At 40.5% G+C, this 27,472-nt stretch overlaps 1 protein-coding gene across 5 annotated transcripts in view; it reads left to right on the top strand.

Moving 5' to 3' along the window:
* Window positions 1–27,472, top strand: part of DPP6 (dipeptidyl peptidase like 6) — a 546,530-nt gene that overhangs the window by 504,302 nt on the left and 14,756 nt on the right. For all 5 annotated transcript variants that reach the window (XM_031503790.2, XM_031503789.2, XM_021543891.3 and 2 more), the window contains exons 13-16: window positions 3,490–3,597; window positions 4,132–4,223; window positions 5,932–5,979; window positions 7,857–7,975. In XM_031503790.2, the coding sequence (XP_031359650.1) occupies window positions 3,490–3,597; window positions 4,132–4,223; window positions 5,932–5,979; window positions 7,857–7,975 (367 nt within the window). The remainder of the gene's footprint in view (window positions 1–3,489; window positions 3,598–4,131; window positions 4,224–5,931; window positions 5,980–7,856; window positions 7,976–27,472) is intronic.

The following is a 27,472-nucleotide window of genomic DNA, read 5'->3' as shown; positions in this document are numbered from 1 at the left end:
TAATTTAGCCTAAAGACAAAGGATGCAGCAGAAATAGGACCCAGAGTTCCATAACTCAAATACTCAAATTCATCTGCCAGGGATAAAAAAGCAGCTCCTGGCTCCAAGCCAATCTTTTTGGTGCTTAAATGAAGAGTTCCCATTTCACCCAGTGGAGGGGATCTGAGATGGCCAAAGGTGTGGTGCACCCAGCCACAGGAGAGGATGAGGACAGGGATGAGGATGAAGCTCAGCATTGCCCCAGGGGCTGTGTCAGGAGATGGAAAGAGAATTTCCCCTGTGCTCTGAAGAGGAGGTGTCTGCATTGTCCCATTAGAGTCAATGCACACTGGGTGTTTTCTCTGTTGGATTAAACAAAGTATTTACCAATATGCAGGGGACTAAAAGGATTCATGTCATGCCTGTCTGTTTATCAGAGCTATGGGCTGTGACACAGAAAGTATTGGGGCATTTCACTGAAAGAACAATTGCCAACACAGCAAAATCATTAATTCTGGGATCTGGGCAAAGGTGGATCAGACACAGAGGGCAGGAGACTGCTGAGGAAGGGAAAATGAATCATAGAATCGATTGGAAAGGATCCAGTTATTCAGATTAATTTGTTCCCTTTTTAAAACCTGAGGATGAAGCAGAAAATCATAATTCTTATGGAAGTATAACTCTCAGTCAGTAATAAAACCAATATGCAAAGAATCTGCCTTACCACTAATTTCTGTGAGGAAATGTGTCCAAGAGCAGGTGAGGCACTGTAGGAGAACAGGAGGCTGGGAGTGAGTTGAGCACAGACAAACCAGTTTGGAGTTGCAGTGTTTGGTGCTGAAATATGATGATTGTTTGCCCCATGTTAATGTGTGGGTGGTTTTGGTGGAGCTGTACTTCTGTGTCCACTAATCTTTCATAAATTCCAGCTCACCATAAATCAGATAATTTCTCTTTCAAACATTTGTCCCGGTGTGTGTTTGATTATGCAAATCCTCAAGGTCAGAGACACCTGTGCACTCCCCACCATCCTGTACACACCTTATCTTCCCTTGGTTTGCCAGAGGAGTCTTCCTCAGGTGGCTGCAGATCCAATAATTCTCAATGATCCCTCTACAAACACAACTGAATACATTCTACCTTTTTCTCTTTAATTGTTACTCTTTACACCAGGACTTTGTGATCCTCTCTAGGATCTACAGAAGCTCAGACTGCATTTAGCATTGTCCCCTCACCCATCCTGATTCTGCCAAACTTGGGATAAGCCCCTGAGGCACTCCTGGTTTTCTTCTCCTGACCATTTGCAGCCACACTGAGTTGTGCAGCTCTAGCTCCAGCACTGAACCCTCCAGGAGGTTCTGAGCCCTCCAGCAGCCTCCCATTACCTTCTTTTTTCCAGTAAAGCTGAACTATTTGGTGCCATAACTTTCTCATATTTCACTATCATCTACAACAAAAAGATTACAGACATTTGAAATTATACCCATATCCTTTAAGATGTATTAATGAAACATGAATTTGTTCAATCCCTTTTTGCACCTACTGATTCCAAACCTCCTGTGGCAAAAACTTCCAAACATTCCATACCTGCTACATAGTAAAAATATTTTTTACTAGCACTAAACTTTATATATTATTTTCAAAGAATTGTTCTGGAATTGCTTTGGGCTGATCTTTTCTATTATTGTGGGATTCAGTCAACAGTAGTTGACAAAAGGTTTGGACAGTTCATATCATATGCTGCATATTTTAATTATGTGCCCAGTATAGCTCCCTAAATTATAAAATCCTGTTCCAAAAGAATGTTTCTCAATTTATTTACTCCCCTGAGTAAGTCATAATCTCTGTCACAGAGTTCTGCCTCAGTCATGTGTTGCCTTTCCAGCAATGAAACATGCAAACAGTGTCTTGTGTCATCAGCCCAATGCTAAATCCTCACATCTGTCACCTGTGCCATGAACCTCCTTCCCCTGTAGCTCTGAATGAACTTCAAACTCATCAGCACAATGCCTGCTGTCGCTGGCACAGACATATTGCTGGAATATATAATGCAGGAGGCACAGACACAGAAATGGAGGGTGAACTCATTGCTACCTACCTCAGGAAAGGAAAACCTGTCGAGCAGAAGGTTTGCCTGAGCTATCACAGTCATTATTCAATGAGGTTTCTCCTGTCATGAAAGACATTTGGAAATAATACAGAGTTTCATGTTTCAGGTTCCAGAACAATGTCAGAAACAAATGAAACCATTATTTCATAGAGCTGCAACAAGCTGCAAATGGGAACATTTTAAAATACACTGAAAACCTAAGCAGGGGAAAATAAAAGGCAAAAAGAACAGTTTGAACACCTAATAGAGCACTGACAAATCTGATAAATAGCAGAAAAGAATTAATCAGTAAAGAACAAAGGAGCAAAGGAACATGGGGTAAGAATAATGTGTTAGCTTCTGGGAAATAAAAATGTTTGTTCCTTTGCTATGCCATTAGTCTCCATGTACAATCAAGTTCCTGCTGGTTCAGTGTGGTGTCTTGGCATGTGCCAAGCAGAAAGTCAAGGGGTTTGATTAACACTGAACTGCAGAGGAGCCAGAAGAGGCTGGCAACAATCTTCTTGTTGCCCTGGATAAAGAAAGGCCAAGGAAGTGCTTATCCAGGCACTGAAAATCCTGATATCACAGGACAGCTTCAGCAGAGGTTTAGCTGAAGTTATAATTAGAAGTTATTCACTTCCAATTAGCTGAGACTTAGATTTAGCTTCATGTAGCCCGTTGGTTCAGTGCTCCTGCATCCTACCACATGGACCATCTTTCTGCCTTCCCTCGTAATCTGCTGTTCAAGCTTTTCATGTAGTGGAGACTTCTCATGTGCCTCAGGGCTCTGTTCACAAAAAGAAGACTCCCTTCCAGGAGGTGCTTGCTTGCCACGTGTGATGTTTGATTTTCCTTCTGCTGAGTCTCTTCTATCTCTGGGTGAAAGTTCCAGTCACCCAATAAAAGTCAATCACTACGTTCACCTGGGAGCTCTGTGTCAAAGAGTTCTGCAGCAGATCCTCTCCTTCATAAATAATTCAGTGAGATAAGCATTTGTAAGGCAGTAGAAAAAAACAGCAGTTAGATGCTGTTCAGTTGTGTTTCCTCTGGAAGAACAGAGAGGTTCTTCCAGCAGGGTAAACAAGGTTTGTCACAGCAGTTCTAAAGGCTCCAAGTGCCCCGAGCAGCCAGCTGTGTATGTGCATTTTGGCTTTGTAAATGGTAATTGACTTCACAGCCAAGGAACTCTCTTTGCTGCCAGTCCTCCCACAGCTGAAAGGTGTCTGCTTTCCCAAGAGCAAGAAGCAAAACTGAAAACTTTCTCCAGTTTTCAGTGAGCTCTTTGTTTGCCTCAGCTTGTTGTCAAAGAGCACTTTTTATTTTGCTGTGAATTCATTTTACAGGGTGTTGGAATGCTGAGCAATTCTAAATACGACCAATTAACACTAATGCACCCCTTCATTTTGCTGCTTATACAGAATGAAGAGCCCATTTTTTCCAGGGATGGTCGGAAGTTTTTCTTCGTGCGGGCCATTCCCCAGGGAGGACGTGGGCATTTCTATCACATCGCCATGTCATCGTCACAGGTGACTCTGCTGCTGCTGCTCTGGGTCTCACCTGAGGCAGACAGCAAAAAAAAAAGTGGTGTCTGTGCTTGTAGCAATGAGATGGGGAGGTGCAGATGTAAAAAAGTCTTGTTCATAAAAGAAAACCTCCAATGATGTTTTATTTGGGCATAAGATAATGTGAATTTCCAAAGAAAAAGGTCAGTCGGCTGTCTCTTTCTAATATTGGTTTGGTTTGGTTTTTGTAATGCCACTTCAGTTGTATATAAGTAAATCTAAAAAAGGATTAAATAGAAGCATGTGGGCACGCTGGGTTAGAGGAAAGGGTTTGAAGTTGCTCTGTGCTGAATTCACCTTATTATCTGCAGTGGAGTCATGGTTAAGATGATTCTGATTCTCTGTTATTTCTATGCCTGCAGATTCACAGAAATGGCAGGTGCAGTGGTGGAAATTGCAGATGTTTGGTTTATTTTTCATGGGCAATGGAGCCAGAAGAGCTCCCTTTTTCAGAAGTTTTAGCAATAAAGAAATCTACTTCTCTTTTCTTTCTGGCAGCCCAACAGCAGCAATGACGACTTACAGGCTATTACATCTGGAGATTGGGATGTGACAAAGATCCTGGCATATGATGAAAAGAGGCAGAAAATGTAAGTGAATTTGGCCTGACAAATCAGACTTCCTTTGTTTAGCCCTGGGCTCTGGGTTGGTTACAAAGGTGTTGTGTGTGCACTGAAACCTGTGAGCATGAGGAGCTGGGGAAAAGAAAGCAGAAGGAGCTGTCTCTGTTTTGGCTTAACCTCTCACACCATTACACAAATCTTCTGCTATTTTGAATAATCTGTACAGTTCAAACCTCTCTTTCTATGACTTAAATAAATATGTGCAGAGGAGTAATTTTTCCTGCTGCAATTTTTGATATTACCCTCTGTAGGAAAGCTAATACGCTTTTCTGTAGGAAAGCAGCCTGTTTTCATCAACCACTTGGTCAGTTGTGGAAAGAATCTTTTGTTGACCTGCAAAAATACCAATGCAGTGAAAAAAATAAAAAAACCAACAAACCAAAAAAAACCCAAAGAAACAAACAAAAAAAAGTGGTTAATTAGAATTAGGAAAAAAAAAAAGAAAAACAAGAAAAACAAGCCCACCCTTCTTCACACTTGCTCTTTATGCTTTTAAAATAAGTTCTGTAAACATTCACTTTTTCAAGTATACTTCAAGAAATTACATAAGAAAATATTTGGACAGCTTCTGGAATTAAATAACAGTTTCCTTTCCTGGAAAATTTTTGGGTGGATACAAGGTTGTCACTTCTCAGTTACTTAAAGTCACTGAACAGTGGAGTAAACAGTCTCTGGAATATAATAAACTCTGAGTGATCATTAAGACCACAGTGCTTCTTCAAAATTTTGAATGCTCTCTTTTACCAATAAATTCAGAACAATATAAAATCATAAAATATTGAATCACAGAATGGCTTGGGCTGGAAGAGAAAGAGCATCCAGTTCCAGCTCCCTTCCACTGGACCAGGTTCCCCATCAAACCTGGCCTTGAACACTTCCAGGGGTGGCCTAAGTAGCAAATTAACACCAAGGTTTTATTAGCATTTTAACTGGCCAGTCAAGCAGAAAATGCCACACACAATTGTACAATAAGGTGTGTTCCTAGGAAAGTGCAGCTTGTTGGAAGCAGATCAGCAGGGATGAAAACCCTTCCTGGCATTGTTCACCCCATGGATGCTACATTTGCTCCTGTGCTCTAGCATTATCCACACAAAATGCATCTGGGGGTTTAATTCAGATCTCACAGGTGGGACTGAGGTTGGCCACCTCCTGCAGCATCAATAATTTACCTCCAGAAGCTGCCACTGCACAACAGAGCTTGTGTTGCTTATCCAGAGAGGAGCTGAAAACAGCACAAAACAAGGACAACAAAATGTTCTTCAGCTTCATGCTCTGCCTTCCCATCAAACCCTGACTGGCAAAGAATAAATGTGGCCAGAGAAGTAAAAAATTCCTCTAGAGAGAGAACAAAGGTCTTTAAAAGAAATTTGGAGCCATGACTCTTGAGATAAAAACGTGGATATCTTCCACTTAATCATTTGATCCTTTTTTCATCCACTGACATGATGAGTGTAGGATCCAAGGTTTTCCATGCTTGTTTTAACTGCAGTGCAGTCTGTACCTTCTGGAGCCTCTCTCAGTGATGTGTCCCTGTCTATCCTTTCCTAGCTCAGCTTAAACTTCCCTTGCTTTTACAAGATTGTGAAAATGGCAATATGAGTGAAGGATGTTGTTGCATGAGACACTTCTAAACACCCTTCTAATGCTGCAATTCACTTCTATTTTTCCCCTCCAGTTATTTCCACAGCACAGAAGATTCGCCACGAAGAAGACATTTATACAGGTATGTGCTTTAGTAACTTCATATACAGAATTTCCCGTTTCTTCAGTTTTACACGAATCATAAGCAATTGCAGTAGAAGCAGTTTCTTAAGTTTTTTTCTTTAATGGCATTGCAAGATCTCTCAGTGTGTCACTGGAAGAAACAGTGTAACCATAACAAATGAAATGCTTGACACTTGGGAATGTTTTACATTTAGCAATTTTCTCATACTAATGCGAATTTTAAATTGGTGTCAAGATTGACTATCACAAAACTTTCCAACAGAACTGCTGAGCACTTGAAGGAATTCAGAAATACAATAATGGTATAAACTGTCTTTATACTTTCCAATAAAGGTTTTGAAAATTTTCATAGCAGCTGACCTCTTCATGGAATTTAAAAAAATTAAAAATATTTTATGTTTACAAACCTTTTTCTTCAGTTCCAGAAGATTTTAGCATCATCCCTAAGTATATGAAGAGTAAAAGGCTGGTTTTACACCAAGCTATTAGTAGTGTTGCCATTGTGAGATATTGTGGAAGCAGATTACAAAGTGGAGGAAACACAAACTTTTAAAGAAGAATTTCAGAGTAATTTTTCCATTTGTCCTGTTTTTGAAGAAAAACAGTCACCCTGCTGCCACCACAACCTCTGCAATGAAGGTCAGGGTTGGTGAAGGCATCAGTGAATAAGGCACAGTCAGTACATTTTCCTTCTCTTACATGACATTGTAATTTTTTTCCTCAGTGGGAAGGAAGTTAGAGCAAAGTAAATTACCTGTGATTAAATATTTTTTTCCTTTTGAGACCTATATGCCTGTTCACTGCAGGCCACAATTTTTGAGAGTATTTCCTTGAAGAAAAGTTTTTAAATTATATTAACCCTCCATTTCTATTGAAATGAATGCTTAAAAAATGGAGTCCAGGCACATTTCAAGAGCTGCTGGCATGAGTGAGAGCAGCTCTTCCTCATCAGCATCCATCTCACCTGGTGCCTCATCAGCTTCATCTGCCCACACAGACTACAAAGAGCAGATGAAGATCTGTTTAGAGTTTTTTCCTCTCTTTTTCGTGTTTGATTTAGTAGATTTAATTAGGATTTTAGTCAGAGATAAAATCTGAGCCTAAACAACAGCCCATGATTACTCATTTCAGTCTCTGTGATCCTAAGAATGTTGCTCAGCCTCATCACTTGAAATGGTAGCAAAAAACACTCCTCTCCTTTACAGTAATTCTAGAAAGATCTCTTGGTTAATATTCTTGAAGTTTCAAAATGCTATCTATTAATATTTGCTAATAATCTATAATTCTTCAGCATTCAGTGGACTCTTAGCAGCAAACCTGTGAGCAAATGGACAGGCCACGTTACCTTCCTCAGCAACAGATCCCTAAATACAATCCTTCTTTCTGCTTGGGGGTTTTAAGAGCAGCTATTTAAACCTGTAAAAAGGTCTTTGGCCTCTGAGGGAGCAGCTAGCAAATCAGACCAGTGGTGAAACCAATACGAAACTTAGAGAAAGCCATTCCAGCTCTTTATTGTCTGTTATAATATAAATAAGTGTCAAAATGTTGTTCCTTTGTTTCATGCCTTCATAGACCAAATTATTACTTCCTCTTGTGAAATTGCAACCATAATTTTCTTTTAAAAACTGTGCCTTCCTTCATAACCACCTGACCTTGCAAAATGACATCAGAATCCATTTATATATTCTCTATTCAAGCAGGAGGGGGAAAAAATCCATTATTGCTATTTAAACTCAACCAAATGGAAATACTTTGTCTCTCACTAATGTTGGACATATTAGATTTATATTCTTGTTCTAAAGAAAGGTTCAAGTAATGTTGCTTTCAAATAACATTTGCTCAGTGACCTTCATGGAATTGTATTAACTTTTTCAGTGCAAGCACAAATGGGAACTTCAACAGGAGGTGCCTGTCCTGTGATCTGATTGAAAACTGCACTTATTTCAGTGCATCCTTCAGCCACAATCTGGAATACTTCCTGCTGACATGTGAAGGTATGTGCTGGGTTTTGTCACTGCAGTTGTTGTGCCTCAGGGGCAGGATTTGGAGCCAGCACTGATATCTTCAGACATTCTGTGGACCTGAGGTCAGCTTTGAAAGACTGGCTATGAATATGTTGCTTTTAAAGCTTTACTCTGGACATTTTTCTTTTCTTTTGTGTTTTTACTTGTAGCTAGAAAGCAAATATTTACAACATTTTCTGTGCATACATGCACAGAAGGTAGAGGTAGATTCCCCTAGCCACCACAAGCATCCTTAAAGGGAAGTAACAGCAAAAGCTGGAGGATATAAAACATCAGAAAATTTGTGAGAGAGAAGCCAGCAAGGTGGGGCTGACTATGGGTGACTGGGACTAAGTGCCAGATGCATCAAGCAATACTGTGAACAGAGGGATTTAAATTAAGTTACAGCAAGAAGACAGTTTGCCAGAAAGGCAGCTTACAGAAATGTTCCTGATGGACAGTGTGAGTACAGAATATCTGGTGCTTCCCTGCTCAGCCATCATAGATTAACTCGGCATAATCTGCAGGTCCAACAGGAATTTCCTGTTTTGAAAATGCCTGAGAGTGTCCAAGAATCTTAAGATGCATTTCAGGAGAAGAGTCATTGAAGTTTTCTCCAGCTCTGTTAAGACTAAATGCAGAATTTCACAAAACTTAATCCTGTATAATTTAATTTTGCTTAATTATCCAAAATTGTACACAAAGTGCATGCACACCAGTCATCCTGGGATTGAAGCTGCTCAGAAGCTGCATGTCCTCTGAAGAAGACTTGAAAAGCATCAAACAAACAAGGAATTCCTTATTTTCTACAGCTCAGGAGAGAAGTGAGTGGGTTTTGGAGGGATATTAGGAAGGAATTCTTTGCTGTGAGGTTGATGATGCCCAGGAACAGGTTGCCCAGAGAAGTTATGGATGCCCCATCCCTGGAAGTGTTCAAGGCCAGGTTGGATGGGACTCTGGGCAATCTGGGATGGGGGTGCCCATGGCAGGGACATCAGGGCTGCCCCTTCTCTGAGTACCAATTATCCACTGCTGCCACTGACTCTTTGTGGTGAGCACCAAGGGTAAGAAAGGAATATTTGAGGTGGTAAAATAGGAAATAATTAAGATAAAGTGGAGAAGTAGAATGGTTTATATAAAGTAAAATACCTGGACTATGACAATTGCAAAAACATGTTTTTCCCCTGGAAGGGAATAATAGGTTGGATGTCAGAGGCATTTAGAGGTATTAAAAAAAACATCTGTCTGGCAATACAGTACAGGAAAAAAAGACCATTATCAGGACAATATAGTAATTAATTTAATGGACTAATTAACTTCATGGACTTACCTGTAAATCTGAATTTATAGTTACAGCAGACATAGGCAGGAAAGTGTCATTTGTCAATAAACATTCAGTTCTGTAATAAATATTATGTTTACTAAGTCTCTCCCTTTAAAAGAAAAACCTTGTTTATTTTTTTCTTGTTTTCATTTCAAGAACATCTGTCAGGAGCTACCAAAGACAGTGTCCATTTCCTTTGCACCAAGATAATTGCTTTACTGTAATTAGAAGCATTTGTGAATAATAAGATTAAGGTTTCTAAAGGGTCTTATCAACAGTTATGAGGTGATTTGGTTTTGATTACATTATATCTCATCCACAAAGACCTGCAGTGATACCTGAAGAGATTAATGAGTTTTATTACTATGTACATTAATCCAGTACACAGGATAATGATTTTGCATAATAAACTATGGGTTTGATTCTCAGCTGCTGTAAACAATAACTCAATTATAAGGTCATTAGGATTAGCTATATTTCTGAATATACCTTTGTCTGAATTTTAGCTATTCAGGACTAAATCCTCAAATCTCACTGTAGCACAAATACAGCACAGCTTCATCTGTGTCTTCATCTGTGTCTCCAATCAGATAACTTTAAAGAAAATATGCATACATGAGAAAATACAGAAATCTAGGTAGAATTTCCATTTTCAGTGATTTTATTAATATATCAGTCCATTGCATTGGGTAGTTATTCCTTATTTACATGACTTAAAGTGGGAGGTCTTTCAACCTATTTGCTCTCAAGCAGTTTACAGGAACCACATTTCTTTTTGGCATTTTTCATGTAGGATGCATCTAACTTCAGGTTATGGGTGCACTTGCAGCAGGGACAGCTCCCTTTGGTTCCTGCTGCAGCTGATGTGAGCCAGGGCAGTGGAAACCTCTGTTCTGGGTGAAGTACAGATTTCTGAATAAAAAATATCATCCTATCAGACTTTGGTCATTTAAATAGGTGCTGTGGTTTCATGGAACATCACCTGGATCCTCTAATAGGACAATTCCTTTTCCACAGCTCCTCAGACTGCTTAGCCACAGCTTGGCCATGCCTCAGCTCCTCAGGGTGTTGAGTTATTCCTCACAAGCAGTCGTGCTCTAGTATAGTTTAGATTAACAGAAAATCTTATTTATTCACATGCAGATATAATATAAAAAAAGAAAAGCTCCTTGGATGAGGATCTGTCAAGGGACCCTGCAGATCCTGTAGCTTATCCAGCAGACAGAGCAAGCCCACAAGGGTGAACAAGAATTTGTCTCACAATGTCTGCTCCCCAAGGGTTTCTGCCAGGAGTTCCCATCTCTGTTTTCCCCCCAAAAAAATCCCCACAGTTGGAGACAATGTTCACTACCAGACAGTGGCAGACAGTACCTGTGGCTCTTTAGTCCTTTCTTCTCCATAATATGTCTAACATGCATAAATTTGTATCTAAATATGTATTAAATACATAAATTTCCATAATATGTATAAAATACATCAATATGTAAAAAAGCATCCAGAGCTCAGGTCTTGCTGTCTACTCTGTGACTGTGACATGAAAATGTGTCTTCATAGTGATCACTGGTGTACCCAATGTCAGCCCCATATATATACCTTTGGAGGTAGCTAAATTAAATTATTTTACTGTAATCAAGCCTGTAATAGCTTAAAAATTTGTATTTTCTCACCTGTCCACAGAACAAATGCATGGACAAATATTTATGGCTTGAAAAAATTTCTGTACTGACAGAGAATAACCTCTACCATACCTCAGTTTCACTCTATCCCTTCCTTTCACTCTTCCCTTCCCTTCCTCTAACCCTTCTGTCACACATTTCATTGGGTTTAGGGCTACAGACATGATTGTGGCTCAGCTGAACTTCTCTATAATGGATGGCAAGGTCTGAGCAATCAATCATTGCTTATAAAATATTTTGTGGCACTCAAATGAAAAGCAGGCTTAAGGGAAAATATATCCCCTAAAAAAAAAAAAAAAAACACAAGCCAAGAAAGGTCTGGCATTGCTCATTTTATCCCAAAGGTCAAGAGCTGGAAGTTTTCTTCTCACTCTTTTGGTACTTTAAAGGCAACATATAATTTCCTTAAAAGATTTTTTGCTGTCCTGCAGAATACATTTAACAGCCTTGCTACCTGGCACAGGCTGAAATGAGAGCAGCTGCTGTAATAGAAGGTAACCTCTCTTGAAAGAGGACAGTGTAATGCTTACTGTCAGGAGGCAACATTTATTGCAATCAGTTGGTCCCAGAAGGCTAGTTACCTTATTTTTCATCTAATTTTATATGCTCATGATTGAATTACTGTAGCAGGATCTAAAGAAACATGATGCTTTGCAGACTGCTGTTAGATTATCTCCTCTAGACATGGTTGAAAAAGCAATATCTGCTTGACCAAGGTCACTCCTACTGTCATTTCCACCATAAAATATGGGTTTACACTTCTGCCTCTTCTCATAAAGCAGCACAGGCACCTCCACTGATTCCCTCTAAGATAAACAGAAATAAAATCTGGATGGAAGTGGTTTGCTATTTTATACATAAATTTAATTGAGGTTGGATTTTTCTCATCTGAAATGGGATGTAAATTTCAATTTCAATGAAATGATAAAAAACTGCAAGTTTTGGCTACAGGAAGAAATTTATTCCTGTTTCTTGAGTGGGACTCAGACACATAGGGCGCAAGTCTGAATTACATCAGCCAATAAAGCACTAAAGCCTATTTTTAGGTGATAGCTCCTTCTCTGAAGGATGAAGCCCTATCAATTACTACCCCTGTAGTCAACTGTGCAGTGTTTTAGTATTTCCACTGTGCATAGGTACACTTTGTCTCCAGTGGCTCCTTCTATCTCTCCAATGTAACCAGCCAGCACCATTAAAACTCCACTCCTAATGAGGCTGTTCATGGGGAAAGCCAGGGAAGCAGCCCTTTCTGTCACAGGATAATTGGTACTCTGACACTCAGGTGCTTTGGCTGCAGTGCCTTCACTATCATTAAAAAATCTGTGAAATCACAGGGACTTTCATTTGGACTTGTCAGAGTCCAGGACATCCCTCTGGCTGCCCTGGCTGTCTCAAGACCCTGGCAGGGGGCTCAGAGACCTTGGCAAGAAGGCAAAAACACCTGTGCCTTCAATTTTATCCCGTGGAAAAAACTGCCAGCTTTGTGTGAGGAATTACAAGCCACAAGGGTTTGAGTAGTGTGATAGTTAACACCGGGTGAAAAAGGGGTTTTTAGAATATAGTTCAAGGGGTACAAGATGGAATTTGGCATGTCCTGGCCTTCTTTTCCTCCTTCTTGTGCTCCATGTCTTGGCGTGATGGTGACACTTTTCTATTGGTTTAAGGTAGAGACACAGTGTCCAACATAGATGATAGATACTGGCACGTTATTGTAAACATAGTACACGTAGTTTTGAGTATATAATGTGGGAACCACCCAAGGCTCAAGGCAGATTGCCATGGCTTCCTTTCTGGACAGAGTTCAGCAGGTCAAAGAAAGAATGTTATAAATAAGGAAAAATAAACACCTTTGAGAACACGATCTGAAGCATTCCTGACTCCTTCTTTGGCTGCAGCAGTCTAAGGAAGCAAAGACTTTTACAATCTCAGGGTCACTCCAAAGCAAAGGAGACTCTGACATGGACACACAGAGATGGCAAGTGTCTCCTGGAACCTGGAGTTCAAGTCCCTGGCATTACAGACTGTGGCACTGTAGCACCCTTTACATCAGCTGTTCCTTCTCCATCAACTGACCTCATCCATAAACTCATCCTGGCCCTGGGGAGGTGGGGTTTTCCCCACAAAGGGTTAATGCCTTCTGAGGCAAGAGGACTGGAGGGGAAGACTCTGGCCTGTGCACACATCTCTGCAATTAATGACATTTAGTACACAGTGAAAATGATGGGGGGAGGGCAGTGTTGTTCTTGGGATGCCTACCAGCCTGCTAATTAAAGTTCTCCATAATCATGTGTTAACAAGAAGGGATTGATAATTTTTAGGGATGTCACAAAGGAAATTGGAGTGGAGAGGGCTGTAACAAGGGCTAAGGGGAGATTTGTCTCACACTTGGCGTGGTTGCTGGGGGTAGAGAAGTGCTTTGGCCACTACCCTGTGTGTTGTTCTTCAGTCAGTGACCAGTTAAAGAAGAAACAGCTTTCACTTTTAGAACTGAACAGGGAACTATCTTCTTCTATAGCCCTTCCTCCTCTTCCAGATACAATAAGATTGTTTTGTTCCAAAATGCCAAAACCCACTATTATTTATCCTGTCTCTTTGAATATTATCTCTGCTGGAAGCTGTGTCTTTGTCTGACTGGTAGCTTTTTTTGTCAGTTTGTGCAGACCAAATGACTTTAAAGCTGTCTCTGTCTTTGGAGAGAAGAAAACAGATTATTTTAAGAAAAATGTTAAAATATTGTCACCTGATTTGGCTCCTCTCTGGCACTGTCCTCTCTGGCACAGTGGATATCAGCAGCTTTGCCAAGATGCTGTAGATCAGTAATGACAGGTAACAGAAATGAAGTCATTTCTGCCTTTCCTAGCAGGTAACTCTGCAGCTGTGGAGCAAAATGTTATGTTGCAACTGAGCTGTGCTTGAAAAAATACCTAAAGAACAAGTACAAAAGGAATTTATCTGCTTTCCCCCATGTGTGTCCTCCAAGCCAGTGATGACAACACCTCTGTAACTGCAGTGCTGGCCCTGAGGCACTGAGGGGTGCCTATAGGCCTGGGAAATCTTTAAAAATAGGATTTATTGCTCTTACATCTTGCCAGAAAAAATCGTGTTTCAATCCTGTTCACAGATAACAAATGGTACAAAAGCACTGATTAGAAAAAAACTTTGCAATTTAAGGATCTCCTTTGAGAGTGATTCATACTAATGGAGGAGCAGCACAACCAAATTAGTGATGTTCTGAGTCATGTTTCTCATGCCATTGGACATTCATTCATTCTGTCTGTGCTTTTATGAGTTTTAAAGGCAAGTGCTGCAAGTTTTTTTTCTTTATAGAAGCAGCAGGTAGCTATAAACTTCTCAGGCTCTTAAACTGTTTCTTGTGAATTTGTCTTCTTTCTTCCCTCTTGGTGAAACTTGGAAACACCATCTGGAGATGGGAACACTTAGGAGCATCACTTGTTGTTTTCACTTAATAGCTTTATGCTGAGCCTTGAAAAGTCCTTTTGTTGTTCCACATTTGTTTTATTTTCCAGAATTTTGCTGGGGTCAGTAAAGATTTTCACTACCAAGTCTCATCAAAGGATCTGGCTCTGCTTTGTGGCAGGTTGTCCTGACTTTGCTTTTAAACACATTTTAGCACCAAAGAGCCCAGAGCATGATTTAACAAGGTTCAGCCTTCCACTGTGGGGAGGTCCAAACCCCTGGTTTGGAATCCTTTTACCTATGCAGGTTGTTCTGCCCAGAAGTCTGAAATGTTTGGTGCTTCTGGAGTCTACCACAGACAGATTTTTAATGTGGGTGAGTCAGAGTTGTGAAATCCATTGAGGGAACTCGGTGTTTTCTGATGGGGGCTGCTTTAGGGGAAGCATTTGTGCTTTTCTTGGGACCAGGATCCAAACCCAGGCTCGTGTCCTTGACCAGTGCCATCTCTCTAAACCCAGTCAGTGTTTGCTCACCAGCATTTCTCCTGCTTTCTTTTAGTAACATGGGGAGGGTTTTTACTAAAAATCACAGACCAGCACTCCTGGGCAAGGGAACTTTAAATAGAGGTTGGAGGTGGTCAGAAAAGTGGGAAAACTGGGTCATTAATGCTGCCTCATGTGCTGCATATCACACAAGCAGTGTGAGAAAAGCTCAGCCAGCAGCTGGGTGGGTGGGAAAAACCTTTGAAGCACCAGCTTCAGCATCCAGCATCACTGGATAGCTCAGCTCAAGATTTAAACCCCAGGATTTATTTTTTTTTCCTTAATGTCAGCAAACATAAAATTCTGAGCAATGTTTCTAGTATTGTGGCTATACTTCATGTCATTACTGCATAAAGACATTGACCTTTCTTGAGGAGATTGATATTTTGGAAAATCTCCTAGTATTTTATTCTCTCATGGGATTACCAGCTGATTTAGACCGAAATTAATGTGTGCCATAGAAAAGCTAAATTAAAATCAATAAATCACATGGATTTGTTGATGAATTTCACTAACAAAGTAATATTTTGCTTTAGTTTGCCCATCTACTTATGGATTCAGTCTGTTTCATCTGCACTTCTTGTAAGTGGCTTTGGGGAATTTTTTTACATGCAAATTGCTTAAAATATCACTCTTGTGAAAATTTTGAATGTAAAATTCATCAAAAAAACCAGGGGTTCTACTCATATAGACTTACTTTGTGAATAAAAGTGTCTGAATCCTTTCTGCCTCAGGACAGAAGATCATGACATTTGTCTTTCATTGTGAATTAATCAAATGACATTTTTCTTCATCAAAATCAGGGGGCCATGTCACAGAGATATTTTTGGCAGCAATTTTTTACATTTATGGCTCCTTCAACAGAAAGAGCTTAATATTATTTAATATCTCAGGAAAATCCTATACTGATATTTTTCAGGATACAGGGAGTAGAAGTTTTATTGTATTTACAAAATAAATCCTGCACTAAGTTTTTAATTTGAATTATGGAAAAGTATGAAAATCCTTTTGCAACCTTTCTCCAGATGATCATTTTCATGCTCTCACCAAGTGGGGAGCAGAGGCACAGTGAGAATTAGGGATTTGCCTATGGACACATCTGGAGTCAAGTATCATGACCCCCATTTCCATCTTCATATTGCAAGACAGTACTCCAAGGAAAAGCAGCACTGGCTCCTGGAACAGACCAGAAATATGACTCCTTCTGCAGCCTGTCTCCATAGTGGATGGTGGATAATTAACCCTCTTCAGGATTTTTGCAATAATGTACCCATCAGGGACATGTCTGCCCAGCTTCTGCAATAAGAGGTTGGTTCATGCCTTCAGGCAGGAGAATAATGAACCTCTTTGTACATCTTCCTCAGTTCCTTCATTTAATCAGACCTTTTAACCTGTGCCATTTGGGCCAGACCTACCATCCCAGGAAAGCAATGGAAAATCTGGAGACGAGCTTATTTTTACTAGCCATGGACAAGCAGAATGTAAATCAATGACTCACAAAGTACAAGTGCATAAAGCAGTGTTTTAAACCTCTCTACATTGCCCATGCATTGCCTGAAATATCACATAGAAATGTTGCATGTCACAGTCTCATCAATAAAATCCCTGGAACCAGATTGCAATTAGCAGTTTTTATGCTCAAGTAAACATCAGTGCAAGCCATGATGGAAGTACACATTGGCTCTTCCCTGGATAGACTGGGCTATTTATGAATTGTAAAACAGCTCCATATTTAGGCAAATGTATCTGCAAAAAGCAGGTGGATTGCTTCTTTGTTCCCCTTTCTGTTACAAAATAATCAGGTTTTTTGTAAAGTACTGTTGGATTCTCTAAATCTTGAGCTGGATGTGGATACCTATGATACATACACTTACAAACAGGTGGTTTTTATTATAGTTGCTTTTACTTGTTGACCCACATCCAAACATAGAGAATTCAAAGACACATTTGCTAACAGTGCTCTGAGAAGTCCTAACCAGCTGCCAAATGCTGGTTAGGACACATGGATTTGGTTTTTTCCTGATGTCACAAGCTCCTTTAGAGAACTCAAGCAGGTCTTGTAATTCCAGATTCCCAGAGGTGTTGTGAAAATGAAGTCCTGCATTACTGACTGCAATGCTCAGATATGCAGTGACAAAAAGGGGCATAGAAGCTCCTAGATGGATAAATTTCCAGAATGGTTTTGAAAGCTTCAGTGAATCTTCCGTCTATTCACTGCAGAGAAACCTTCCTAGCACAGCAACCCAGCCATTAGTATGCAGGAGAGCACTCCTGTGACAGAACCAGCATGTAGAGTGATTAAATGGCACTGGAGTTAGGAGTCAACAAGGCATGGCTTTAAACATTTGTGTGGTGCCTCCTCTCAGCAGCACCCCAATAACGAGCCTGGAATCACACCACGGGCATCAATAAGCGCAGGGCCAGTCCTGGGTGCTCCTAACTCCCCACAGCAGCAGAGGAGCCCTCGGTGTGTTTTAGGACAGGGCTCCAGCAAGCCCAGCCTCCCGTGCCCCCATAGCAGCACTCAGTGTACAGTAAAAAAACGCAGTAACCCCTGACTCAGGGAAGCAATTATGATGTCTGGCTCCAGATCAGAAGGCTGAAGGATAGCTTTATTAAAATTATACTATATTACATTAATATACTATTTAAAGAGATACTATCCTATTCTACATACTTACTTCTTACTTACCTAACAAACAAACTCGTTACTCTCTGCTAAGTCCAAGCTGCAGCTGTATCCCATTTGTCACTGACCCCAAACAACCTTCACCAGAATCCAACCCAGCCATCACTGCAGGTAAACAATCTCCACACCACATTCCACATGGGGAAAACAAAGGAGCAGAGATAAAGATTGTTTTCTCTTCTCTCTGTGCTTCTCCTGAGGGACAGAATTATGTCTCTCTCTCCAGAGAATGTGGATGTCACACTCAGTGCCTTTAGAGACAGGAAGGGATCTGGAACCAGGGATTTGGCTTTGAGTTGTAGCACCACTACAGCAGATCTGGAAAATGTAACAACCCATTTTGGCTTAAAGCATGTCATTTTGTGTTTTCACAGCACTGGGAGTGTATCAGGATCTGGGAGATCCAGTGCAGCTGCAAGGGGAAATATCTTCCTGTGGCTGTGTTTCACTTGGAGTGTCTTCAGACATGGATGTGTGTGCTAGTTGCTCCTTGTGGGTGATAGGGACCCACTGAGCTTCTTAGAAGGATTTGAACAGAAAAACAATTTGCTTCTCAAATGCTACTGGGGTAATATTCCATTAGGAGAGTTTTCTGCCCATAATGCCCAAATTAAAATAATAGAAACTCTTCTTCTTGTATTTGAGAGATGAAGAAGCTGAAGGTCCTATTTAACCTCCCCAGATAACAAGTCCATGGTGACTTGGAGCATCTCTGGCAGATAACCATGGAAATCTTGTGGTTGTGGGTACAAATATCTCACTCCAGGGCCTGAAAACAATATTAAATGCAAGGGAGGAAATACCTTCATTTAATCCCTACTTAAATTTAGTTAGGTACAAAGTCTGCTTCATGGCAAGATTTCTGAAGCATGTGGATTTGTGTCAACTAAAAATGTCATAAAACTTCCCATCACGGTAAAGACAAAGCATCTTAGAAAGGCTCACTTCCTACTGGAATTCAAGCAAATGCTTTCTAAGTGCAGCTGGTCCTGTTAGGAGGGCCAGAGCTTGGCAGGTGACCTTTGGCAAATACCAAGATAAATTAAGTTGTTGAGATCTAAAGAGACTTAATTGGACACTGAAATAACTATTAGCACTGAAAACGGGTTTTATTACCCAAGTCAAGAACCTATGGATATTTAAAGGTGCAAAAGGCACATCTAGGTTTAAACAAATGTGAAAGGCTGATACCTGGATTTTATTGCTGGGATATGCACCAGCTGGAGGCTACAGCTCCATGTAGCCATGCCAGTAGCTCTGAAGACATCAGACAAGGCTGAGAGCCCACTTAAAATATTTTCTTTACTGCTGACACCATAAGCAATAACTGCCATGGGAAAACCCAGGGGAAGGTTGTTTCCACTCTGTCCCCACAGGTTGTGCCTCCCTGGGCCCCACCTCACCTTACTGTGAAATGCAATAACCCCCTATTAAGCTCCTCATTGTATTTTTCCTCAGCACATCTCAGAGGAACACAGTACTGCCTGTCCACAAGGACTGGAAGACAAAGTCAGTGCAGATCTATTCTCTGTCCACCTCAGGGGCTTTTTCAGCAATCTGCTGCCTGTGCCACAAACAGGCTCACTCTGAGCTGCGCCCAGGAACTGAACTAAATGAAAATAAAGTGATTTTTTTTTTTTTTCTGCTGGGATCAGAAGTTCTAGAAGCTGTTCTGCTGCTTTACTGGATGATTTTACAAACATTTCTGTTCTTGCAAGGGAGTGGGACATGCTGGCATGGAACCAAGTGGCTGAGGTGGAGATGAGAATGGACAATTCTAAATTCAATATCTTAGGGAAGCTCAGTGAGGATTTCATCATCATAGAAACATAGAATACCCTAAGTTGGAAGGGACCCACAAGGATCATCAAAGGCAACCCCTGTCCCTGCACAGGAGGACCTCCCCAAGCATCATTTGGAATTTTCTTATGGGCCACCTAATGACTGCAGCCTATTACTGCTTCACTCCAGAGCAGAATGGTATCTATAGTCTATAATATTCAAAAATAAGATATGTTTTTCATCAGTCCACACAGATGTAATATTTTTTTTAAAATCCCACCAAGTGCTATAGCATTCTTCAATATAAATTTTCGCTACTTGTTTCTTGATGTGCAGGTCCTGGGGGTTTGGGTTTTGTGAACAGCCTGATCTGTCCTTGTGTAGGTTCTGGGTCTCCAGCAAGGGGCAGAAAGCCAATACTTGTCAGTGTGTGCTCTGGGGTCTCAGCACAGTAGTGTCTGTCTAGGTAGAGCAGGGTACCCAAGACAGCCAAGATCTATCGTGGGATAGAACCCAAGCGGTTCTATCCTTGTGTGACCACACAAGCCAGGTGTCCTGGCCAAAACCCCCAATACTCCTGTCTAACAAAGCCAGGATGCAGCAGGAACACAGAGATAATGTCCAAGCACAGCTGAGTGCCCTACGATGTGCTCGGGCCTGCAGGGACCGTCGTGCCCAGCCGTGCACCCGCAGGTTGCCACCCAGCGGGATGCTAAACGGGCACGGCAGCGTGCTGGGGCCCGAGAGGCATTCCCAGGTCTTGCTCACATGCCAGGTCACCGGGGGAATGTTATCTGTTGTGACCAGAATGGTTTCCCACACGAGGATGATTGCCACAACCTCGGCTTCTTGTATACGCGGTAGCGGGAGGCTGTAATTAGCGCTTCCAGGCAAACTGTGACCTTTTGGAACTTTTCCTCAGGCTTATGAAGCCTAAATTAGTTTCTGCTGTTTGAAAGCATGCACAGGCCTAATCTCTGGGCCCTATTTATATTATAATTACTATATAATTCACATTTGCATTCACTTGACTCTTTTTCTTACTTAACAGCCGAGGGTGGCTCTGGCTCCTCGAATCCTTTGTGCACAGTTCATGGGTCACAAATCCTGTGGGTGAAGGCAGGGTGGGGGATGCTCATTCCTGCTGCCTCACATGCTGTACAACTGCAAAGCAGCAGGCTGGCATGAAAACCCCCTTCTGCACAAACAGAAAGTACCACCAGAGCTTTTTCTGCAGGAAAAGAGAGGATGGTATTCTTGGTTTGGAAGTTGGGTGAGAACTTCTTTTCTACCTCCTGTTGACAACAGTTATGACTATAGTTTGAGACTAATTAAAGTGATGGCTTTAGTTATTTCTATAGTCTGAGACTCATTAAAATAGTGGCTTTTGTGGATATTCCAGAACATTTTTTCTCCCTTTAAGCAGATCTCTCATTTATGTTATAAACTATTTCACTTTATTCTTATACATCTTTAATGTGTTGTAAACTTCCCACAAGCACTCAATTTCATAAAAACAGGTGAAAAAAAAAAAGCCCAAACTAATATGCATGAATATTTAACAATAAAAATAATAGAAAATGTCTGTGACTTTCAGTGCCCGAAAAAATATTGTAGAATTAAAGCAAAACTTCTCTCTTCTTTGAAATGGCCCCATTCTGCAAAGCACTATGTTTTCTTTGCTTTTACATGTTTTGATCCTGTTTTCATTTTGATTCTTGCTTGTAAATATGAGCTGCCTGGCATTGCCCGGAGGAAGGTGATCTATCATCTGCTTCCAGCCAGGGCTCTTGTCACTTGGTCATTCTGTACATATAAAATTTTATCTGAGCTCCACTCACAGGAGATAAATGACCATGACAACAGGCTTCCTCTGATGCCTCAAATAATGAAGGCTCACAAATCAGGCAGAAGCCTCCTGCATGTCAAGACCAGGGTGCATGTGCGTTATTTCCAGCTAGATGAGCAACCTTGGATGAACTCATTATTCTGCGGTGGGTAGTACAGATGTTACCATCCCACAAGATTTAATGCTTCCTCTGAGGAAAACTGCTTCTTTCACCTTGGTTGCCAGCTGGACCAGCTGTAAGGTTTATTGCTGGCTTTTGTTTTCTCCGTGCATGGTAGTTGCTAAGCCCTTTATTAATGCACTCAGTACATTAAGGGTGTATTAAAACCTGAGAACTCATGAGAGGAAAACAGCTTAATAACCAAACAATGTGAAACAATGGTATTCATGGGCTGGTAGTGGTGTTTTTTAAGTTAATATCCAGCACCAGTTATTACTTAATTAGTGAGGAAGCCATTATTTTGTTGGAAAAGAATTTTACATATGGAAAAGAATAAATTAAGATTATCTGAATCAACTGATACTAGGTTTTTCATGAAATAAACAGAAAATATTAAATGGAGTTTTATTCAGTCTTAGTGAGGTGTAAATGGCACTGAGACAGAGTATTTTCTTTCATGCTGTGATTATAATGAATTATCTTTTTTTCCATGAATACAATAGAATCATGGAATGGTTTGGATTGGAAAGGACCAGCGTGTATTAATCCAATAAGAAACCTGGACTTAAAAATAGGGACAAGTGTAAACTTTTGGTTTCATCTCTTTCCAGAGTTTGCAGAAAGCCTGGGTTAAAACTGAATTGGAAGAGGTTAAATTGAGATATTCAAATAGAACAGAACCTGGAAAAAAGAGGGAGTTGAGTATGGGGATTCTTATTGTTCAGATTACATAGCTTGCACCAGCATACTAGGACAAATTATCCCAACTGAAATTTTGAGAAGTCAGTTACCCTTATGTGCACTGGAGTTTTTCCCTCCTACCTCTGCTACTTGCAGTTCCAGGGGAGAGCTATCAGGTTCATGAACTCTGCAAACAAATTCTCCTAACCTACCTCCTGTTCACAGCTGATCTTATCCCTGCAGTGGTTATACACCTGCTCCATGCCCTGGAGTTTGTACGTTTTCCACATTCCTCTTTGGATCCATCCACATGCATTATTGCATTATGCTTCTTAAAACCTTAGCCAAAGCCTCATGAAAGGGAGGAAATGCTCAGCCCACGCAATGTGACACCTCATTGGCTGATATAAATTAAGAGGGAGAAGAGGGAGATTAGTGAAAGAGCTGTGAGCGAAGGTTAAGTACCAGCAAAAGGAACAGGAAGTAGATTATGATGAAGAGGAGTAAGAGGCTAATTGGAGATCAGGAGCAGGGTTCATTAGGAGCTGGTGTGGGAAATGACCTTACCCAGATTGTTCCCTGGCAGCCTGAGAACCCAAAGCTGGATGAAACTGGTGGAATTTGTTAAGACACAAAGCTGATAAGCATTATCAGAAGGCAGAGATAAATACTAGAGAAGCTGGATGTCTTGCAGGGCTGGATTGGGAGAAATTAGTAGTACAAAGAGTAAGATTAGACATATGGTGACTCAGGGCAAGAATTTTTCTTGTGTTTGAAGCTCAAAAGTTACAAATACCTCAGCAGAGCAGATGAGTGCCTGGGCATGCAACGCTGACCACTGGGTGTCTGCAAACTGCCTACCTGCTGTGGGGTCATGGAAAAGGTGAATGCTCTTTTAGGATGCATCAGGCAAGGAATTTTCCATAGAATGGACAAGTAGCAGTTTCACTATAAAAACCAGTTAGGACATCCTCAACAGCATTCTGGTCAATTCTGTTCAGGAAGGAGAAACAGAATGTAAAACACTCTTGCATCAAAGAATAAGATGAAAAGCAACTTTGTCCTACAAAAGGGAGTCAAAATAATCTAGTTTATCTGACTGGATGAGAGCTTTTGGGGAGACATGACTACTCTGACTAAAATGGAAATACTCATGATTAGTAGGAAACAGATTGTTGGAACAACACCAAAAAGGTGTAAACAGGAGTGACAGCCAGTACAACTTCAAGTTGGAAGCAGCTTCTACCAGAAGAGCAAGACACCAGAAGGAATTACATCAGCAAACTTGATTATATTTAGAAGGTGTTTGTCAATACTTTTGTAACACAAGATTTCCTCTAGCAGCAAGGGAAGATCTTCCCAGACCCAAAGACCCCATGTCCTTCAGTGTCCACAGGGCAGAGAGTGGGATGGGCTGGCACTGGCCACACTGCTGTTTCCTGTCAAAATCCCATGGAATGGACCTGACCATGCTTATTCATTCCAGCAACCTTCTGAAGAACCCATCAGGCCTGTTCTGTGTAGTGGAATTAAGACCAAATCTCTTGCTCATTTTCCCTCTAGTCACTGCTAACTGATTCTGCCTCAGAGCACTCAGATTTATTTCTGCTCCACGTAAAGTAAGCATGAAATTTATTACCAGTATCACACAGGGCAGAGACAAGAAGTACCATCAGAGTGGTTGCCCGAGAACAAGCCAGGATTGATTATTTTACAAGACAAGTTACATTTGAGGAAGTGAAGATTTGATTAAAAAATTAAATGCCTTGGGGAGGGTGAATAGCAGCATAAATCTATTTGATGTTTATGTCAACAAGGTTGCCAAAGCAAACAACACAAACATCTGTCCATAGCATCAGTTGGAAAATACTGCAAATTGAGGAAATATTTTAATTGTGAGCAGTGGTTCACGAAGCTCCCCATGTCTTTATTTATTAGGCTGATAATATCACCCCAACATATGAACTTTATGTGGCACATATAAATAATTCATGGGTTAGCAAATAAAGAGATCTGGAATCTGTACACAGAGATGGCTGTTGCCAATTATCTCACTTGTGCAGAGCCAGACCCTTTCAGCTCCCATCGCTTGCAGCTGCTCTTTTAAATCATTCATCAGTGCTTAAGAGATATGCTGGTGGTGCTGGCAGAGAGTATTTGAATTTTCATTGTTTACACACTGTGAATTTAGCTTCTGGTCTGAATTTATCTGCAACATTGAAGCCTTTGAGAATATAGATGAGAAGAATAAGACAATTCCTCTTTTTATCCTTTTTAAACACTTCTATAATTTTGATTAACTGTTCTTCAATTTTACTTTATATTCTTTTTATAATCACTACTTTCATTTTAAAGTTATATTAACTGATATAATTCTCTATGCTGTTTAGATCATGAACACATCAGGAATACTCTGGTATATAAAAAAGTATTACAAAACAAGTGTCTGGTAAATATTATCTTCAAGGCTATAAAATAATTTTCCATTTTTATTTTAGAAATCTATACCTTATCATCTAAATATCTAGAGTTTCTTCTTTCTGTTCATGTTTAAGCAAAACCCTCTTGGAAATAATAATAAAAGCTGCTTAAAAATTGATGAAAAACCATGGCCAGTGCTTTTTTTTATCAAATTACTGAGGCACTGAGCTTCTGTGCCCATTCAGATCGTGATGGGTAGCATTTCCTGGGTGACAAATTTGCCTGTTGTCATTATAGAAATATAGCTCAATTTACTTCTTGCATGGATAATTACAATAATGGTTTTAAAGTCAAAGGCCCTATGACAAACCTGGACTTTCAGCTGTATTAATTGAAAACCTAATTCATGTAACTAGAGTCTCGTGCAGCATTATTAACCATGCAGCTATCTGTGATGTACAGAGTGTGTCTATACACAGAAGTTCTGTCAATAGTTTTTCTCCTTCTTCTTAAGCTATAAATAAAGAAACATCATTCAAACTTCTGTCAGGATGCTGGAGTTGACTGGTGCTATGCCGGAGCAGGAGAGGGGAGTGGAGCCTGCAATGACATTCAACCCCATCCCACTCAACACAGGGAGGCAGAGGGGGATAGCAGGGCTCTGTATGGTGCCATCTCTAAAAATTTTGTGGATGTGATGGCAGGGAACATCAGTGCCTGGTCCCACACCTTGGGGAACATCACAGCCTTGCTTGTACCCACCCCTTTGGGGCAACAAATCCAGCAGCATCATCTTCACCGTGTCATGCAGAAAGTGGCCTGCCCCTGATTTTGGGAACAGTCATGAGGTTATAAGGTATGAGCTGCATCTCTCTTACTTTGCAAATCAGGCAAAATCTCAGTATCTGCTTTACTTTCTCAAAGTACTTTGTGTTTTACCCTTCAAGGATGCCACCGCTGCCATGCTCTCAGGATCTCTGTGGGCAGGAGGCAGAGCATTCACAAGGTTTCTGAGGAGGGCAGGTAGACACAGGGGGATCATCAGTGGAGATTGAAGAGCAGAAGCAGCAGAACGTGCTGGGGCTCAGGAGTCTCCATCAAAGCACCTCTGGACGGGCTCTGGAGGAAGGAGACACCGAGCAGGGGATGTCCTCGCCCTGCTTTGTCAGCTCCCAGCAGCTCATTGAGCAAATTAGGTTTCCCTCTCAGATCCACACATGACAGTGGATGGCATTTAGCAGATGGCATGTGTAATGGGACTGTCACACCAACACAGGTTTAAAAATAAAGCTGGGGAGGCAGTTAATGAATATACAATTCTCCTTTCAAGGAATTCTTTCTGTTCCTGTCAGGCGTTAGGCACTCAGCTTGTGAGTGTTGAAAGACTTCTGATGTGTGTGCATTAAAAGACACAGTCTAGCATGTAACTGGGTTGTTTTACTTTAAAAACTGGCATTGAAATAAGCAATTTATGTCATTCCTAAGAAAGTGACTTTTTCTTCTTGATGACTTTCAGCCTGCTCACAAGTGAAATGGATTCTCTAGCTGGAGTGTTATTACTGAGAATATTTAATAATAAGATGATTCTACTCCGTAGTTTTCTGTCTTTTTCCTTGTTTGTTAAAAAATAAAAATTAGGCAAGTCAAAAATCTACTTTTTCAAGGATACTTGTTAATTTTTAATTTTTTTTTAAATTTTGTATCACCTCAAACTGAATATCTTTATATAAGACTTTGCTTAAAAACTTTGATTTGGGGAGATGACACAATAACAGTAGCAGTAGTTAGAGGGAGACTATCACAATATATAATATATGTAACTTCCTAAACTACACACTAGAATTTCTCTTTATTTATTAGTTCCTTGCAACTTTTTCAGTACCAACAACAACAAAAAAAAAAGGAAAAATACATTAGAAAATAAAAGGATCCTATGCATTGCATTTCTCTCTTTATCCTTGTCTTTTTGTTGGCATTTCAGTGTTAATTAAAGGACTGCTCCAGCTCCAACTGAAGCCATTTGGGAGGATTCCTTTTATTTTCAGTGATGATTTTATCATGCCCATATTTATTAGGTTTGCTGCTTTTCCAGCAGACTGGCTTCTGGGACTGCAGGGAAAAAGCAGGGCAGGTATATAAATAAATATGGTCAGCATATCAATGTATATCAGTAGAAGAAAGGTAAATTCAGCTAAATCCGGGTGAGTAAACCTGTTTTCCTTAGTGCATTATAATTCACCTTCCTGCATTCTAAAAAATGGTGCTAATAAAAAAAATAGATTGTCACAGGAGGAGATTGTCAATTACAAGGAAATATAATCAGGTTGCCATAATAGTTAGCTTAATTATAAATAAAATTATTTTCTGCCTTGTCTTTGTAAAGGTAAAGTCTGGGTGAAACACTCTACCTGCAATGGGATGGGGGTTCTTGGCAGCACAGGGAAAACCACTAACACAATTATAGCACCTGAAAGCTTTTCTTGCTCTCAAGAACTTATTTAATGTAACAAACCAGTGGGAATGGCTCACAGGAACTTGTTTTTGTTGCCATTTTTGTGAACACTCACAATTACAGCATTTCAGGGGAATTTGCTCAGCCAGCCCTACACAAATTGTCATTGCACAAGTGATGATCCCACAGGATTTGCTTGTAGGTTGAAGGGCTTAAGAAGACAAGCTAAAAAGGTTGAAATCTCAGGGAATGTCAGTCTCTTAAAGCTGTCTTACTTTTGAAGCTTAAAGAACGTTGTGTTTTTTGATATTCAGTGTTCAGTTTTGGGTATCTCACAAGAAAGACACTGAGGTGATGGAACCTGTCCAGGAAGGGCAATGGAGTTGGAGAAGGATCTGGAGCACAAGTCCTATCTGAGGGAGATGGGGTTGTCTAGGAGAAGAAACTCAGGGAGATCTTACCACTCTCTAAACCTCCTGAAAGGAGGGTGCAGCC

Source organism: Lonchura striata, chromosome 1, assembly GCF_046129695.1.
Source record: "Lonchura striata isolate bLonStr1 chromosome 1, bLonStr1.mat, whole genome shotgun sequence".
In the NCBI taxonomy this organism is placed as follows: Eukaryota; Metazoa; Chordata; class Aves; order Passeriformes; family Estrildidae; genus Lonchura; species Lonchura striata.
The sequence above is the reverse complement of the archived record's forward strand: the minus strand, read 5'-3'. Positions and strand labels throughout refer to the sequence as shown.